Raw genomic sequence first — 15,225 nt, forward strand, 5'->3', positions numbered from 1 at the left:
AAGTGCCAGTTTCCGTGCTGTATGTCTCTATGACTCTGAATATTGTTGGGGGCTGCACCCATCCAGTCAAGTGGGGAGAATATCATCACACTCCTGACTTGTGCCTTGTAGATGATGGCCACGCTTTGGGGAGTCAGGGAGTGAGTTACACACTTCAGTATTCCTAGTCTCTGACCTGCTGTTGCAGCCACTGTGGTTATGTGGTTAGCCCAGCTGAGTTCCTGCTCAATGATAACCCCCAGGATGTTGATAGGGAGGGATTCGGTGATGGTAATGTCATTGAATGTCAAGGGGCGGTGGTTAAATTATCTCTTATTGTCAGCCCATACCTGGATATTGACCAGATCTTGTTGCATTTGGACATGGACTGAGGATTTGCCAATGGTGCTGAACATTGTGTAATCATTGGCAAACATCCCCACTTCTGACCGTATGATTGAGGGAAGGTCATTGATGAAGCAGCTGAAGATGGTTGGGCCTAGGACACTACCCTGAGGAACTCCTGCAGAGATGTCCTGGAGCTGAAATGACTGACCCCCACATCTTCCTATGTGTCAGGTATGACTCCAAACAAGAAAGAGTTTGCCCCCAATACCCATTGACTCCAGTTTTTCTAGGGCTCCTTGATGTCACACTCGGTCGAATGCAGCCTTGATGCCAAGGGCTGTCACTCTCACCTCACCCTCTGGAATTCAGCTCATGTCCATGTTTGAACCAAGGCTGTAATGAGGTCAGGAGCTGAGTGGCCCTGGCGGAACCCAAACTGGGCATCACTGAGCAGGTTATTGCTGAGCAGGTGCTGCTTGATAGCACTGTTAGTAATACCTTCCATCGCTTTGCTGATGGTTGAGAGGAGGTGGATGGGGTAGTAATTGGCTGGGTTGGATTTGTCCTGCTTTCTGGGTACAGTTCAAAGCTGAGCAATTTTCCACATTTTCGGACAGACACCAGTGTTGTCACTGTACTGGGAAAGATTGGCTAGGGGAGCTGCAAGTTCTGGAGCATGCATCTTCGGTATGAATCAATATTACAGCCTTTGCTGTATCCAGCGTCTCCAGCCATTTCTTGATATCATGGAGAATGAATCGAATTGACTGAAGACTGGTATCTGTGTTGCTGGGGACCACTGGAGGAGGCTGAGATGGATCATCCACTCAGAGCTTCTGGCTGAAGATTGCTGCAAAACCTTCAGCCTTATCTTTTGCACTGATGTGCTGGGCTCTTCCATCATTGAGGACGGGGATATTTGTGGAGCCTGCTCCTCCAGTGAGTTGTTTAATTGTCCATCACCATTCACGACTAAATGTTGGAGTTCTGCAGAGCTTAGATCTGATCTGCTGGTTGTGGGATCGCTTAGCTCTGTCTATCATTTGCTGCTGTCACTGCTTGGCGTGCAAGTAGTCCTGTGTGGTGGCTTCACCAGGTTGATACTTCATCTTCGGATGTGCCTGGTGCTGCTCCTGGCATTCCCTCCTGCACTCTCCATTGAACCAGGGTTGATCCCTTAGTTTGATGGTAATGGTTGAGTGGGGGATATGTCAAGCCATGAGGTTACAGATTGTGCTGGAGTACATTTCTGCTGAAGTTGATGGCCCACAGCACCTCATGGAGGCCCAGTTTTGAGCTGCTAGATCTGTGCGAAGTCTGTCCCATTTAGCACAGTGATAGTGCCACACAACACGATGGAGGTTAATCTCAATGTGAAGGTGGGACTTCATCTCCACAAGGACTGTGCGATGGTCACTCTCACCGATAATGTCATGGACAGATGTAACTGCAGCTGGCAGATTGTAAGGGTGAGGTCAAGTATGTTTTTCCCTCTTATTGGTTCCCTCACCACCTGCCGCAGATCCAGTCTAGCAGCTCTGTCCTTTAGGACCGGACCAGCTCGGTCAGTAGCACTGCTGCCGAGCCACTCTTGGTGGTGGACATTGAAATCTCCCACCCAGAGTACACTCTGTGCCCTTGTCATCCTCAGTGCTTGCTCCGAGTGTCGTTCAACACTGAGGAGTACGGATTCATCAGCTGATGGAGGACGGTATGTGGTAACCAGCAGGAGGTTTCCTTGTCCTTGTTTAACCTGAAGCCATGAGACTTCATGGGATCTAGAGTCAATGTTGAGGACTCCCAGACCAACTCTCTCCTGACTGTATACCTAATAATGTACTAGTGTGTTAAGTTTTCTATTGAGTTAATTTATTCCTGTGTCTTTTTTCTTCTGTTGTATTTTATCTTGGCACATGAATAAAGTGTGTTTTCCTTCAAATCTGGTGCTCGACCAATTGAATTGCATCTGGAAGGCAACACTTTACACTTACCTTTAAAGTATGAAAAAGTTACTCTCGAGACTATGTTCTTAAGGTATTTTGAGGGGTTTGGTCTGGTCCCCATAATGGTCCCCACCTCCAAATCATTACAGCACAGGAATGCCCACTTGGGGACCCGGTAGTTTTTAGGACTCAACATCAAGTTCAATAATTTTAGGGCCTAAGCACATCCTTCATGAATGACCCATTTATCCAATCTTTTGTTTTCTGTTTTTTAGCCAATCATTAATTCATGGCAATCCATCCCCAACTATCCCCATGTGTTTTAATTTTTATATGCAGGTATGACAGAGTTTGGTGTAGTACAATGTGTATATCATATTGTGTGGGTATGGTTCAGTGGGGTACAATACATTGTGGGTCCATCAAATACATTGAGGAGCTGAAGATTCTTGTGTTACCATGAGCCAGCACTAATCTGGAGCAACAATTCAGTAGCCTTGTGTCATATAATTACAAATTGCCTTATCAGTCTCATACAGCCACAGCTTAGAGCTGAGGAAACGCACGCACCAAAACGTCCACACCACGTAGACAAACATACACATGCTGACAACTCCCATCACGTAGCACACAGATACTGTGATGTCAGCATGTGCCTCGTGGGCACCAGTAACAACATAAAATTGCATTGCTATAGCACCTTCAATGTGTTAAACATTCCAAGGTGCTTCACAATAATCAAACAAAAGCAATAACCAAACCACGGCACCGATGCAGTCATCGATGTAACGGAGGAAGAGCTAGGGTTTAGGGCCAGTGTAGGTACGGAAGAGCAATTGTTCCACGTAACCTTTTGAGGACTGAAATGGTTTAAAAAATGGACAAAAATGCTAACTTCAAATGGCCACAGGCATTATCTGACCCACAAAGGTTGGCCAAGTTTCTAAAAACCAATGTAGATCAAAAGCCAGGCTGAGTTAGAACTAACATAGATAAGCTGCAGAGCTGGGCTGAGAGGTGGCAAATGGAGTTTAATGAGGACAAGTGTGAGCTGATGCACTTTGGTAGGAGTAACCGGAAGGCAAAGTTCTGGGCTAATGGTAAGATTCTTAGCAGTGTAGATGAGCAGAGAGATCTCGGTGTCCATGTACACAGAGCCTTGAAAGTTGCCACCCAGGTTGACAGGGCTGTTAAGAAGGCATACAGTGTTTTAGCTTTTATTAATAGAGGGATCGAGTTCCGGAACCAAGACGTTATGGTGAAGCTGCACAAACTGCTGGTGCGGCCGCACTTGGAGTATTGCGTACAGTTCTGGTCACCGCATTCAAAGAAGGATGTGGAAGCTTTGGAAAGGTTGCAGAGGAGATTTACTAGGATGTTGCCTGGTATGGAGGGAAGGTCTTACGAGGAAAGGCTGAGGGACTTGAGGCTGTTTTCATTATAGAGAAGAATGTTGAGAGGTGACTTAATTGACACAAATAAAATAATCAGAGGGTTAGATAGGGTGGATAGGGAGACACTTTTTCCTAGGATGGTGACGGCGAGCACGAGGGGGCATAGCTTTAAATTGAAGGGTGAAAGATATAGGACAGATGTCAGAGGTAGTTTCTTTACTCAGAAAGTAGTAAGGGAATGGAACGCTTTGCCTGCGATGGTAGTAGATTCGCCAACTTTAGGTACATTTAAGTCGTCATTGGACAAGCATATGGACGTACATGGAATAGTGTAGGTTAGATGGGCTTGAGGTCGGTATGACAGGTCGGCACATCGAGGGCCGAAGGGCCTGTACTGTGCTGTAATGTTCTATGTAACATTTTACTCAAGAGAAATGAAACCAATATTCACCACCGAGGGAGGCATAAAATTGCCCTCATCTCCTCGTTTGAATTACACCACTGTGAGAATCTTCACATATAGGAGATGAAACATCACCTGCCATATTCATGGACACATTGAACCCAGCAGACATAGTATACATAGAAGCTCCCATTCCAAGAGGGTCCATCTTTGTCAGAGCTAGAATGATATATTCTAGTCTACAGAAATGGGATAACAAGGTGTAGAGCTGGATGAACACAGCAGGCCAAGCAGCATCAGAGGAGCAGGAAAGCTGACGTTTTGGGTCTGGGGTCCAGACCCGAAACATTAGCTTTCCTGATCCTCTGATGCTGTTTGGACTGGTGTTTTTATCCAGCTATACACCTTGTTATCTCAGATTCTCCAGCATCAGCAGTTCCTACTATCTGTCTGTCATAAAATGGGCTGCTTTCAGCACAGCCAACTCATTTTCACCCACTCATGGTCCCTATTATCAGCTTTACTTCCTCCCTTACTCACCATTATCCAGCCTTTCGTCTGTCTAACTGCAGTTCTTCTCTCTCTCTCCCTCTCTCTCTCTCTCTGGGCTACATGTCGACCTATCACATACTCCTCCACCATCCTCCAGCAACCCCAATCCCTACTCCACCCTCTGCCTTCAGTATATATACTTCTTCCTAGCTTCCTTCAGTTCTGAAGGAGGAACCCGAAACATTAACTCTATTTCTCTATCCACTGCCAGCCCTACTGAGTTTCTACAACAATTTCTGTTCTTGTTTTGGATTTCCAGCATCTGGTTCTTTGTTTTGGTTTAGAATTCAATTAGATCCTTTCTTACAGAGCCAGCACAGGCTTAATAGGCTGAACAATCTCCTTCTTTACTCCAGAGCATTATGAAGAAACCATTTAGAGCCATAAAGTCATGCAGCATGGAAACAGGTCCTTTAATCCAGCTAGTCCCAACCATGCTCCCAAACTAAACTAGTCCCAGTTACCTGCATTTGGCTCATATCCCTCCAAACCTTTCCTCTTCATGTACTTATTCAAATGTCTTTTAAATGTTGCAACTGAACCTGCATCCACCCCTTTCCCTGGCAGGTCATTCCACACATGAATCACTCCCTGTGTAAAGACTTTGCTCCTCATGTCCTTTTTAAATCTTTCTCCTCTCAACATAAAATATGCCCTCTAGTTTTGAACTGCCGCGCCCCCACCCTTGGCGAAAGACCCTTGCTATTCACCTTATCTATGTCCCTCATGATTTCATAATCCATGGTCACCCCTCAACCTCCTTTGTGCCAGTGACAGAAATCCTATCCAGCCTATTTGTACAACTTAAACCGTCCACTCCCAGCAACATCCTGGTAAAGATAATAAAGTGTGGAGCTGGATGAACACAGCAGGCCAAGCAGCATCTTAGGAGCACAAAAGCTGACGTTTCGGGCCTAGACCCTTCTTCAGAAAATTGGGTGTAGGCCCGAAACATCAGCTTTCCTGCTCCTCTGATGCTGCTTGGCCTGCTGTGTTCATCCAGCTCCACACCTTGTTATATCAGATTCTCCAGCATCTGCAGTTCCTACTATCTCTGATACAACACCCTGGTAAATCTTAGCCTTTCCAGTTTAATAATATCCTTCCTATTAATAGGGAAACCAGAACTGTACACAGTACACCAGGAGAGGCCTTACCAACCTCAATATGAATTCCTAACTCCCATATTCGAAGTTCTGAGCAATAAAGGTAAGCATGCTAAATGCCTTCTTACCCACCCTGTCTACCTGTGATACAAATCTCAAAGAATTATGCACCTGAACCCCTAGGTCTCTCTGTTCTACAACACCATTCAGGGTCCTACCATTAATAATAGTATAAGTCCTGCCCTTGTAAATAGGTGTGAGGCTGGAAAAGCCAGCAGGTCAGATAGTATCCAAAGACCAGGCAAGTCAACGTTTCAGGCCAAAATGTGTTCACTTACCTGCTCTTTGGATGCTATCTGACCTTCTGTGCTTTTTCAGCCTCACACTTATAGACTCTACCTTCCAGCATCTGCAGTCCTGATTGTCTCTAAGTCCTGCCCTTGTTTGTTTGACCAAAATACAACACCTCTCATTTACCTAAATTAAACTCCATCTGCCACTCCTCAACCCATTGACCCATTTGACCAAGATCACTTTGTAATCTTAGATAACCTTCTTCACTGTCCACTATATCACCAATTATGGTGTCAACTGCAAACTTACTAACCATGCCCCCTAAATTCTCACCCAAGTTGTTTATTTAAATGGCAACAAATCCTCTTGCTCTTGTAGCCTCTCAACTCCTAGTTATGACCAAACTCAGATGTTGAAGCAGCTTTGGGATTTTTCTCTGTCTTCAAATTATTTTTAGAGGGAGGAGCTACCAAGCATGAGCTCCAGTTTCTGCAGAAACAATGTATGGAGCAGTTTACACTTGTGCTCACTTCCCAGTTTTCTTTCTCAATTCTCCTCCCTTGACTCTGATGGAGGTGAGCGTCATGCTCTATTGATGCTGGCCACCTACAGCGACCTCACACAAGCAGAGTTTGACCCAGACAATATACATTAGATTCATATTTGACTGTCAGGCTCTGACAGACTGACCTAGAACCTGTCTTTGCCCAGGGATTGACCTCAAACCACTGGAGGCAGGAATCCTGAGTCTGAATTTTCCAAGAGTTTTACAGGGTCCTCAAGATGAAATGTTCAGCTCGTTGGCACTAACGTAAAAACACTCAGAGAGTTAGTTTCGGTCCCTTTCTCTGAGGAAAGATACATTGATATTGAAGTCAATCCAGAGAAGGTTCAATAGATTAATTCAGACGTGGAGGGACTGTGTATGGAGAACATTTGAGTAAGTTGGACCCATATTCTTTGGAGTTTAGAAGAATGAGAACAGACCTTATTGAAACACATAGGATTCTTACTGGACTTGACAAGGTAGATGCAGAAACATTGTATCCCCTTTTGGGAGAGTCTAGAACTAGCTTAGACATGATATTAGATTTGTCGGACAGAAATGAGGAATTTCTTCTGTCATAGGGGAGTGAATCTGTGGAATTCTTTACCACAGAGGGCTGACGAGGCTGTAGTGACAGAGTTTTACTCAGTAAGGGGAATCAAGGTACGAGGAAGAGGCAGGAAAGTGGAGTTGAGGATTATCAGATCAGCCACACTCTCACTGATTTGCAATGGGGAACTTGGTTAGTTGGAGGACCTACATTCTGGTGATAGAGAATGGAACAAGTAAAGGTAAAACAAAGAGGAGGGATAGAGCATAGAGCATAGAGCATAGAACATAGAGCATAGAACATAGAACATAGAACATAGAACATAGAACAATACAGCACAGTACAGGCCCTTGGGCCCTCGATGTTACGCCGACCTGTGAACTAATCTAAGCCCATCCCCCTACACTATCCCATCAGCATCCATATGCTTATCCAAGGACTGTTTAAATGCCCCTAATGTGGCTGAGTTAACTACATTGTTCAGCAGGGCATTCCACGCCCTTACCACTCTCTGAGTAAAGAACCTGCCTCTGACATCTGTCTTAAATCTATTACCCCTCAATTTGTAGTTCTGCCCCCTTGTACAAGCTGAAGTCATCATCCTCGGAAAAAGACTCTCACTGTCCGCCCTATCTAATCCTCTGAAAGCTGATGGAAGTGGCTTCACAATCTGAAGACGTTGAATTCAGTATTAAGCCCAGAAGGCTGTAAACGGCCGAGTTTTAGAGGAGAAGTTGTTCCTCCAGTTTGTGCTGTGATCCAGTGGAGCACTGCACTGTGCACAGGACTGACAGAGGGGCATGTGGGCAGGGCACCGTGTTAAACTGACCGGCTGCGGGAGGTCAGGGCCATGCTCGTGCACAGACCAGAGGTGCTCTGCAAAACAGTCACCCTGCCTGTGTTTGGTTTCTCCAATGTAGAGTTGGCCACATTGGGTGCAGTGAATACAACACACAGCAGCATTGTATAAATGCCGTCCCCTCCACACTTCACCAGCTCTGGAGTGGAAACGTTAGCTTGCTCTCTCTCCATGGACGCTGCCTGACCCGCCGTAATCTCCAGCATTTTATTGTTTGCAGTCAAATTTTGGTCAGCACAGGCTGGTTGGACCGAAGGGCATCCCCCTTTCTGATGAAGGGTCTAGGCCCGAAACGCCAGCTTTTGTGCTCCTGAGATGCTGCTTGGCCTGCTGTGTTCCTCCAGCCTCACATTTTATTATCTTGGATTCTCCAGCATCTGCAGTTCCCATTATCACTGGTCTATTTCCTTCTTGTGTGACTCTGTGAATCCAGTTCAGTGGGTTTGCCCCGGAGATGACAGCTGGAGCTTTAAGAGGGGAGGGGCGGTGATGGAGTTTTTTTTCAAATTTTTGCGAAACCTTTTGCCAATTGGAGGAAGCAGAGGTTCCTCCCCCTCCTTCCTGAGAGGTTTGTGTCCCAGGGAGGTGGTCGGTTCAGTTTGTAATCTGTATGTAGCAGAGCTGCAGGAGGGACCCTGAGACAGAAAGTTACATTCAGAGCAGACAACCCCCTCCCCTCAGAACACCGACCTTTCCAAATCTCAGAACACCCCCGAACTACTTTGACCCTCTGGGCGCCGCCCCAAGCGACGAAAACCAGCGCACAGCAAGATCCCACAGCTGCAGACACCGACCAGCGAGTGGTTTCGGTGTGAAAGTTTCCCCAGGATGAAGGTCGGCAAGATCCGCGGCTTCCTGCTGCTCCCGGACAGGCTGGAGGATTCGGTCTACACCCGGGGCCAGCTGATGTCGGGCCGGGTGATCCTGGACCTGCGGGCGGCCGTTGCCATCCGCTCGCTGCTGGTGTGTGCCCAGGGCATGGCCGCGGTGCACTGGCTGGAGAGCAGGAGCATCGGCATGAACACAGTCTACTCGGATTATAGCTCTCACCAAACCTACTTCAAACAGAGGCAGCACGTTATCCGAGGTTAGTGTGCAACTACCCCTTTCAATTGTGTCTGTGTGTGTGTGTATACACAGCTACCTCTACAGGAGCGGTTATAACACAATGTGTGTGTGTGTGTGTGCCCGTGTGAGAGAGAACTGTTCAGGGTTCCTATAGACATGCAGCTGGGAGCCAGGGTGAGCCCTGGTTTCAAGTCTTGTTGTGGGATCTTCCTCTGTATTGTGTTGAATCTGGCTGCGCGATGGTTTTAAGCATGAACAGCAAAAGAAGTGTTGAAGTCTCCTTTTTAATTGTCCATACTGTTTAATAAGCAGTTCTGGTCAATATGTTTGACTGTGTCACCATTTCAGCTGGTTGTGTTAAAGGGACAGCACTTTGCTGATAATCCTTACTCCGAACACTTCCTGTACAGATAACTCACTCTTGGGAGAGAATACATCCGCATCTGCTCAAATTCAACGGACACATTTTCGCCCCCACTTCACAGTCATTCTCAGACGCCCTCTCTCTTGCTCACACTACGCCTCAGACACCCTGCCTCGCACTTCACACTCCGTCTCGGACACACTGCATGTATTCTTTCTCGGACATACTCACCACTTCTGTCACCCGCGTTCTCAGATATGCACATTCCATAAACATATATGCCGACACACACTTACTGGGGTACAAACACATGCTGTCTCTCATATTCACTCAGATGTGCACATTCCATATATACATATGTATATGCTCCTTGATATTTGCACACCACATGTGCACACAGACTACTCGAATGCACGCTCATTATTACATATTCTGCGTGTACACAGACTCGCTCACACACTCCTATCATCCCCCACACCCAGTTTGTCTCATCTTCGCGTATTCAATGATGCAAGTGCATTCGCCGAGTCGAAAATGTTTTTCCGCTATCTGCGCAGGATTCCCTGACACACCACTCAACAAGTAGTAATACAAAGTGCATATTAGGGCTATGATTGTCCTTTTTTTTTCTTATTTTCTCTTTTTTGTTCTGTAAATGTACAAAATGTTTAAAAATTAATTAACCATTCCCTCAAAAGGTCTGGTTACCTAGCCTCAGATCTCCTTCGCCTCAGTGAGATTAAACTGCTGATCAGAGCAGGTGCAATTTGACAGGAAGATGGTGTCAATGTTAGAAGTCGTAGAATTGTAAAGCATGGAAACAGACTCTTTGGTCCAACTTGTTCATGCCAATCAGATGTCCTAAATAAATCTAGTCCCATTTGCCAGCATTTGGCCAGTTTCCCTCTAAACCCTTCCTATTCACATACCCATCCAGATGCCTTTTAAATGTCGTACCAGCCTCAACCACTTCCTCTAACAGGTCATTCCATTACGCACACCACTCTGCATGAAACATTTGCCCCTTGGTCCCCCTTAAATCTTTTCCCTCTCACCTGAATCCCTCAATACCCCAATGAGTGTTACATCTAAAGCAGAAACATATCCCATTCACACTGACGTGAGGCCATTCTGCACGCAGTTGTTGGTATCCCAAAAACGGGACTGTGCAATGTCATCTGTGACTCAGCAACACCTGATATTTTGCCTAGGAAGCTTAAAGCCTAATGGCCTCAATATTGATGTCACGAGCTTTAAAATCTCTCCACCCACAGCCTTATTCCATGTCCAGCTCCAGCTCCACCCCTCCCCTCCTCACCTCCCTGATCTGTCCATCTTTCTACTCACCTGCCCACTCCACTCTTCCCACTGACCAAGACCTACCCTCTCCCTCTGTATACTTCTGGGCTCCCCTCCCTCTCATCAGTCCTAACAAAGGGTTTTGGCCCGAAACGTTAACTTTGCTGCTCCGCTGTTTGACCCGTGTTTGACTCTTGACTACTTTTCAAAGTGGCCCAGAAAGGCTGATCAGCAACTTCTCAGGGCCAGGAGAGAGAAAATGGCCAATGAACACCATCTCACATATTCATTCCAAAGCAAGTTCTCTCCAGTTCTGGCTCCTCTATTAATACTTTTCATTAAATCCCAGTTCCTTCGCCAAGCTTTTTCTGACTTGACCTACCCTTCCCCAGCTCTCCAGTTGCATTCCTTGTATCTCTGTGAAGTTTCTTGGGATTATTAAACCAAGTTGACAATGAATGAGAGACAATGGGAACTGCAGATGCTGGACAATCCGAGATAACAAGGGATAGAGCTGGATGAACATAGCAGGCCAAGCAGCATCTTCGGTTTCTCCAGCATCTGCAGTTCCCATTATCTCTGATACAATTTTAACCTCACTGCGAAGCCTCTTCCAGGGATGCCTAACCTGAAGAAGTTACCCTCCTCCCTCTGAACCAACCTCAGGATCTCTCTCCCACTGCAACTTTCTTGTCATCTCTTTGGCCTTGAAACTGCTCAACCATGTCCTGAAGCAAACCAGGTACTACAGCCTCATCACCTTTCTTAGTACCTGCCTATGGAACTAGATCATTTGGATATTGATAACAAAGTGTGGAGCTGGATGAACACAGCAGGCCAAGCAGCATCCTGAGATGCTGCTTGGCCTACTGTGTTCATCCAGCTCCACACTTTGTTATCTTGGATTCTCCAGCATCTGCAGTTCCCATGATCTCTCATTTGGATATTAAGCAGTTTTTCTGCCACCTCCGCCTCTCCTCTATCCATCTTTGATCCACCTCTCCCTCTCTCCCTAACTATTTCACTACCCTCTCCCCCTCCCCCTTTTCTCATGGAGGGCCAAGGCCCAAAATGTCAGCTTTTGTGCTCCTAAGATGCTGCTTGGCCTGCTATGTTCATCCAGCTCCACGTTTTGTAATCTTGACAATGAGTGACTTTTTATTTGGCAGATGTGGTTGGGGGTGTGGTATTCAGCAAATAAGGCATGGAAAGTTTTGTGGCCTCTACCTGACTTTCAGATTCCCAGAATCCGATCACAAGTGCCCACACTAGGTGACTGACCCACTGTAAATATCCATATGCCAACTCCGATTGGCTGTCCCTCTTAGTATCTTCTTCGTATGACTTGCCACTTTCCTGCCATTGGTCACCTGGAATCAATGTCCATTGGAGCAATCAACAGCCACATCCCAGAGATTAATCTTTAAATCTCAGGAATGGTGTTCTGGAGGGTTGACAAACAATCTCTAGGTTCATGCTCTTGCCCTAACCACCTCCACATCTTCAACATCAAGCTGTTTTTAGAATTGGTGACATGCAATGCAGAAATGTAGCACGACTGCTGTTCCTAAACTAGAGCGGCTGCATTCTGTGCTTGTGTTATCTGTCCCTGTGTGCCTGGGTCAAGGGAGGGAGTCAACCAGGGATCCTGAGTGCTCTCATGTGCCGTCTCCTGGATAACACTTGCAGTTTGATCAAAATTTAAACACAGAAAGAGGGCCATTGACAGCAGTTGGTCATAAGGCCAGCTCGTGAGCAGACATCAATATTTGCCTTGTGTTGGGATTTTCATGGTGAATTTGCATCAGAACTGATGAAATTTCTGTCATAGATCTGATAAATTGCACCATAGTTCAGGAAATATACCCCCCAAATTGTGCACAGAAATAACATTGGGTTCAAAGACTGAATCACATGTGACTTTTCAGACCTTTTTTAAAAGAAGAAAGCTTCACAGAATTGACCCGCATTCTTTCGTCTCTATTTAAAACCCAAATCTCATATACACCTTTCATCAAAGTGTTAATCATCTTTCAAGATTTCGGGGTGACATAGTTTTTCCCAGGATCAATAATACCAAAAGAGCACTATCAAAAGTAACAGCACTGTTGGCTATCATTTAAAATGCATAAACTTGAATGACGAAACAGTGGTATTTCATTTACACTTTTTTAGCTGATAATAGATGCATCTTAAAATACTGCAGAATATTTATGAGCATTGCCAGTTATTTGCATTGTTGTACTTTCTGTCACAGGTTTTTCAAATTTAATTAACTGAACTGAATGTTACAATAACACAAGTTTGTACCCATTTAGCTTGGGTTTTAGTGTTGAGAAGGTGCATTGTTTTGCAGTTACAATACATAGATTTATTGGCACATTATTGCAGTCAACTGAGAATTCACACATTATTGGCTTTAAATTACCAGTGATTTTGTTAAAGTATGAGGCTGACAACTTATTTGACTTACTGCAAACTCGGAATCGGTCTGAGTAACATTAATGAAGGTAATAGCCTCAAAGTATTATTGTTAGACTATTATTCAGGAGACCAGTTGATGTTCTAGGTACCGTGCTTTGAATCCTGCCATGACAGGTGGTGGAGATTAATTTCAATAAAAATTTGGACTCTGCTTTAATGATGACCATGTAAACCATCACCAATTGTCAGAAAAACTCCTCTGGTTCACCAATGTCCTTTGACGACGAACACTTCATGCAACACATTAAATTTGGTTGATTAGGTGAGAGGCTTTGTGGTCATCACCAAGGCACTGTTGTAACTTGCTGAAGCAGCGTTTTTCAATGCAAGTCTTTTTCACCTCAAAAACTTTGAGTTTTCACGAAAACAGTGTTCAGAGATCAATACTGTGACTTTGGAACTTGGTATTGACATGAAGGCCACTCCCGCTCTCCCTTCTAGTATATTGCACTGGCTTCGGATGGAATGCGATAAAGGGAGGGAGCAGGCCTTGTTTGCTCTGTAAGGGCAAAGTTCTTTGAACTCGCACAAACAACAGGTTCACAGAACTGTGAATACAAAGAACTATGGATACTAGAGATCAGAAATAACAACAGAAATTGCTGGAGAAACTCAGCAGGTCTGGCAGCATCTGTGGGAAGAAAACAGCAATAAGCCAGATCTAAGAGACAATGGGAACTGCAGATGCTGGAGAATCCGAGATAACAAAGTGAGAAGCTGGATGAACACAGCAGGCCAAGCAGCATCTTAGGAGCACAAAAGCTGACGTTTTGGGCGTAGACCCTTCTGGAAGAGTGTAGGATACAATGTCACAGCCATCGAGATGGTGCAGAGAGTGAGAGAGATCAGAGTTAACGTTTGAGGTCAGTTCAAAAGTCTGATAATAGTGGGTAGGACTCTGTTCTAGACATTTTGTGCTCCTGAGAAGCTGCTTGGCCTGCTGTGTTCATCCCGCCCCACACTTTGTTATCTCAATAAATCAGACCTGCTGAGTTTCTCCAGCAGTTTCTGTTTTTAAGACGGGGAGTATGTTAGCTGGTTTCCCTTTGGCACTCCTTCCTTTTCCTAGCGAGGATTCCTTGTGAGCCCACAGGGAACAGTGTCTGTATGCAGCTACAAAGATTGAAGCAGAGAAATGTCACTTGTGGGGGTTTAATAGCATGTCTGCCATGGCAGAGTGGACACACTCTTCCCCCGAGTCAGAACGTGATGGGTTCATGGCCCACTCCAGAAACCTGAGCACTGCTATTTGCCAGTGCAGTACTGATGGAGCGCCACACTGAGTCAAGGTTGAGCTGTTTTTTTGGATGAGGAACTAAATTCTACCACAAGCTTTACCGCATCCCTCAGCAAGTAGTCCTGGAGCTTGGAAAGTGCCAGTCTGCAACACTCAGTTGGGGTCAACTCCTTGTTCTGGAAGACCAACCAGTTTCGGGCAGCGCCGAAGAGCATCTCTCACTGAGTTGATGATGCTTCAGGTGCAGTCAATGTTTGTTTTGGTTTGCATCTCAGGGACCAGCCTGTAGAGCAGAGTCCTGCGTCATGAAGCTGCCCAGGATGAACCTCAATTTTATAAAGTAGTGCATCTCTCGCCAGACCTTCTTTGTAAAGGCATATACCAGCTAGAGGTGTGTGCCTCTGAACCAAACCCCCTCATCCACCAGAACAGCTGCATTGAGAGAAGCTTGCGGTGGCATAGAAAGTCTAGGTGTGCATGAAGAATCTAATGGGCAGTGTCCTGCTCACCACCAGCCAAGCCACATCCTGGTGCTTTGTTGGACAGTTCTGGTGATGAGGCATTCTGCCAAATGACTTTGATAGTCTGTTCAGGGAGGCATGCGACAGGGTCCACGCTCTCCATTTCCCGCAGGGTCTCCTTATCATTGTGCTGCAGTGTTTCCATGAGGGGCAGATGACACAGAACAGTCCAACTGCTTGCAGTGTTCTGTGGCACCACACAGTCAGAACCGTCCTTCACAAGGCCAGAGAAATTGCTCCACCACCAAATTGTCTGGTGCCTGTCTTTCTGTGGGAT

The 15,225-nt window shown here is 45.7% G+C and overlaps 1 protein-coding gene across 1 annotated transcript in view; it reads left to right on the forward strand.

Moving 5' to 3' along the window:
• The first annotated feature begins 8,531 nt into the window (after positions 1 to 8,531).
• Positions 8,532 to 15,225, forward strand: part of arrdc2 (arrestin domain containing 2) — a 31,741-nt gene continuing 25,047 nt past the window's right edge. Inside the window, exon 1 of the mRNA XM_048559776.2 lies at positions 8,532 to 9,062. Coding sequence (XP_048415733.1) covers positions 8,804 to 9,062 — 259 coding nt within the window. The 5' untranslated portion in view covers positions 8,532 to 8,803. The remainder of the gene's footprint in view (positions 9,063 to 15,225) is intronic.

Source organism: Stegostoma tigrinum, chromosome 30 (assembly GCF_030684315.1).
Source record: "Stegostoma tigrinum isolate sSteTig4 chromosome 30, sSteTig4.hap1, whole genome shotgun sequence".
In the NCBI taxonomy this organism is placed as follows: Eukaryota; Metazoa; Chordata; class Chondrichthyes; order Orectolobiformes; family Stegostomatidae; genus Stegostoma; species Stegostoma tigrinum.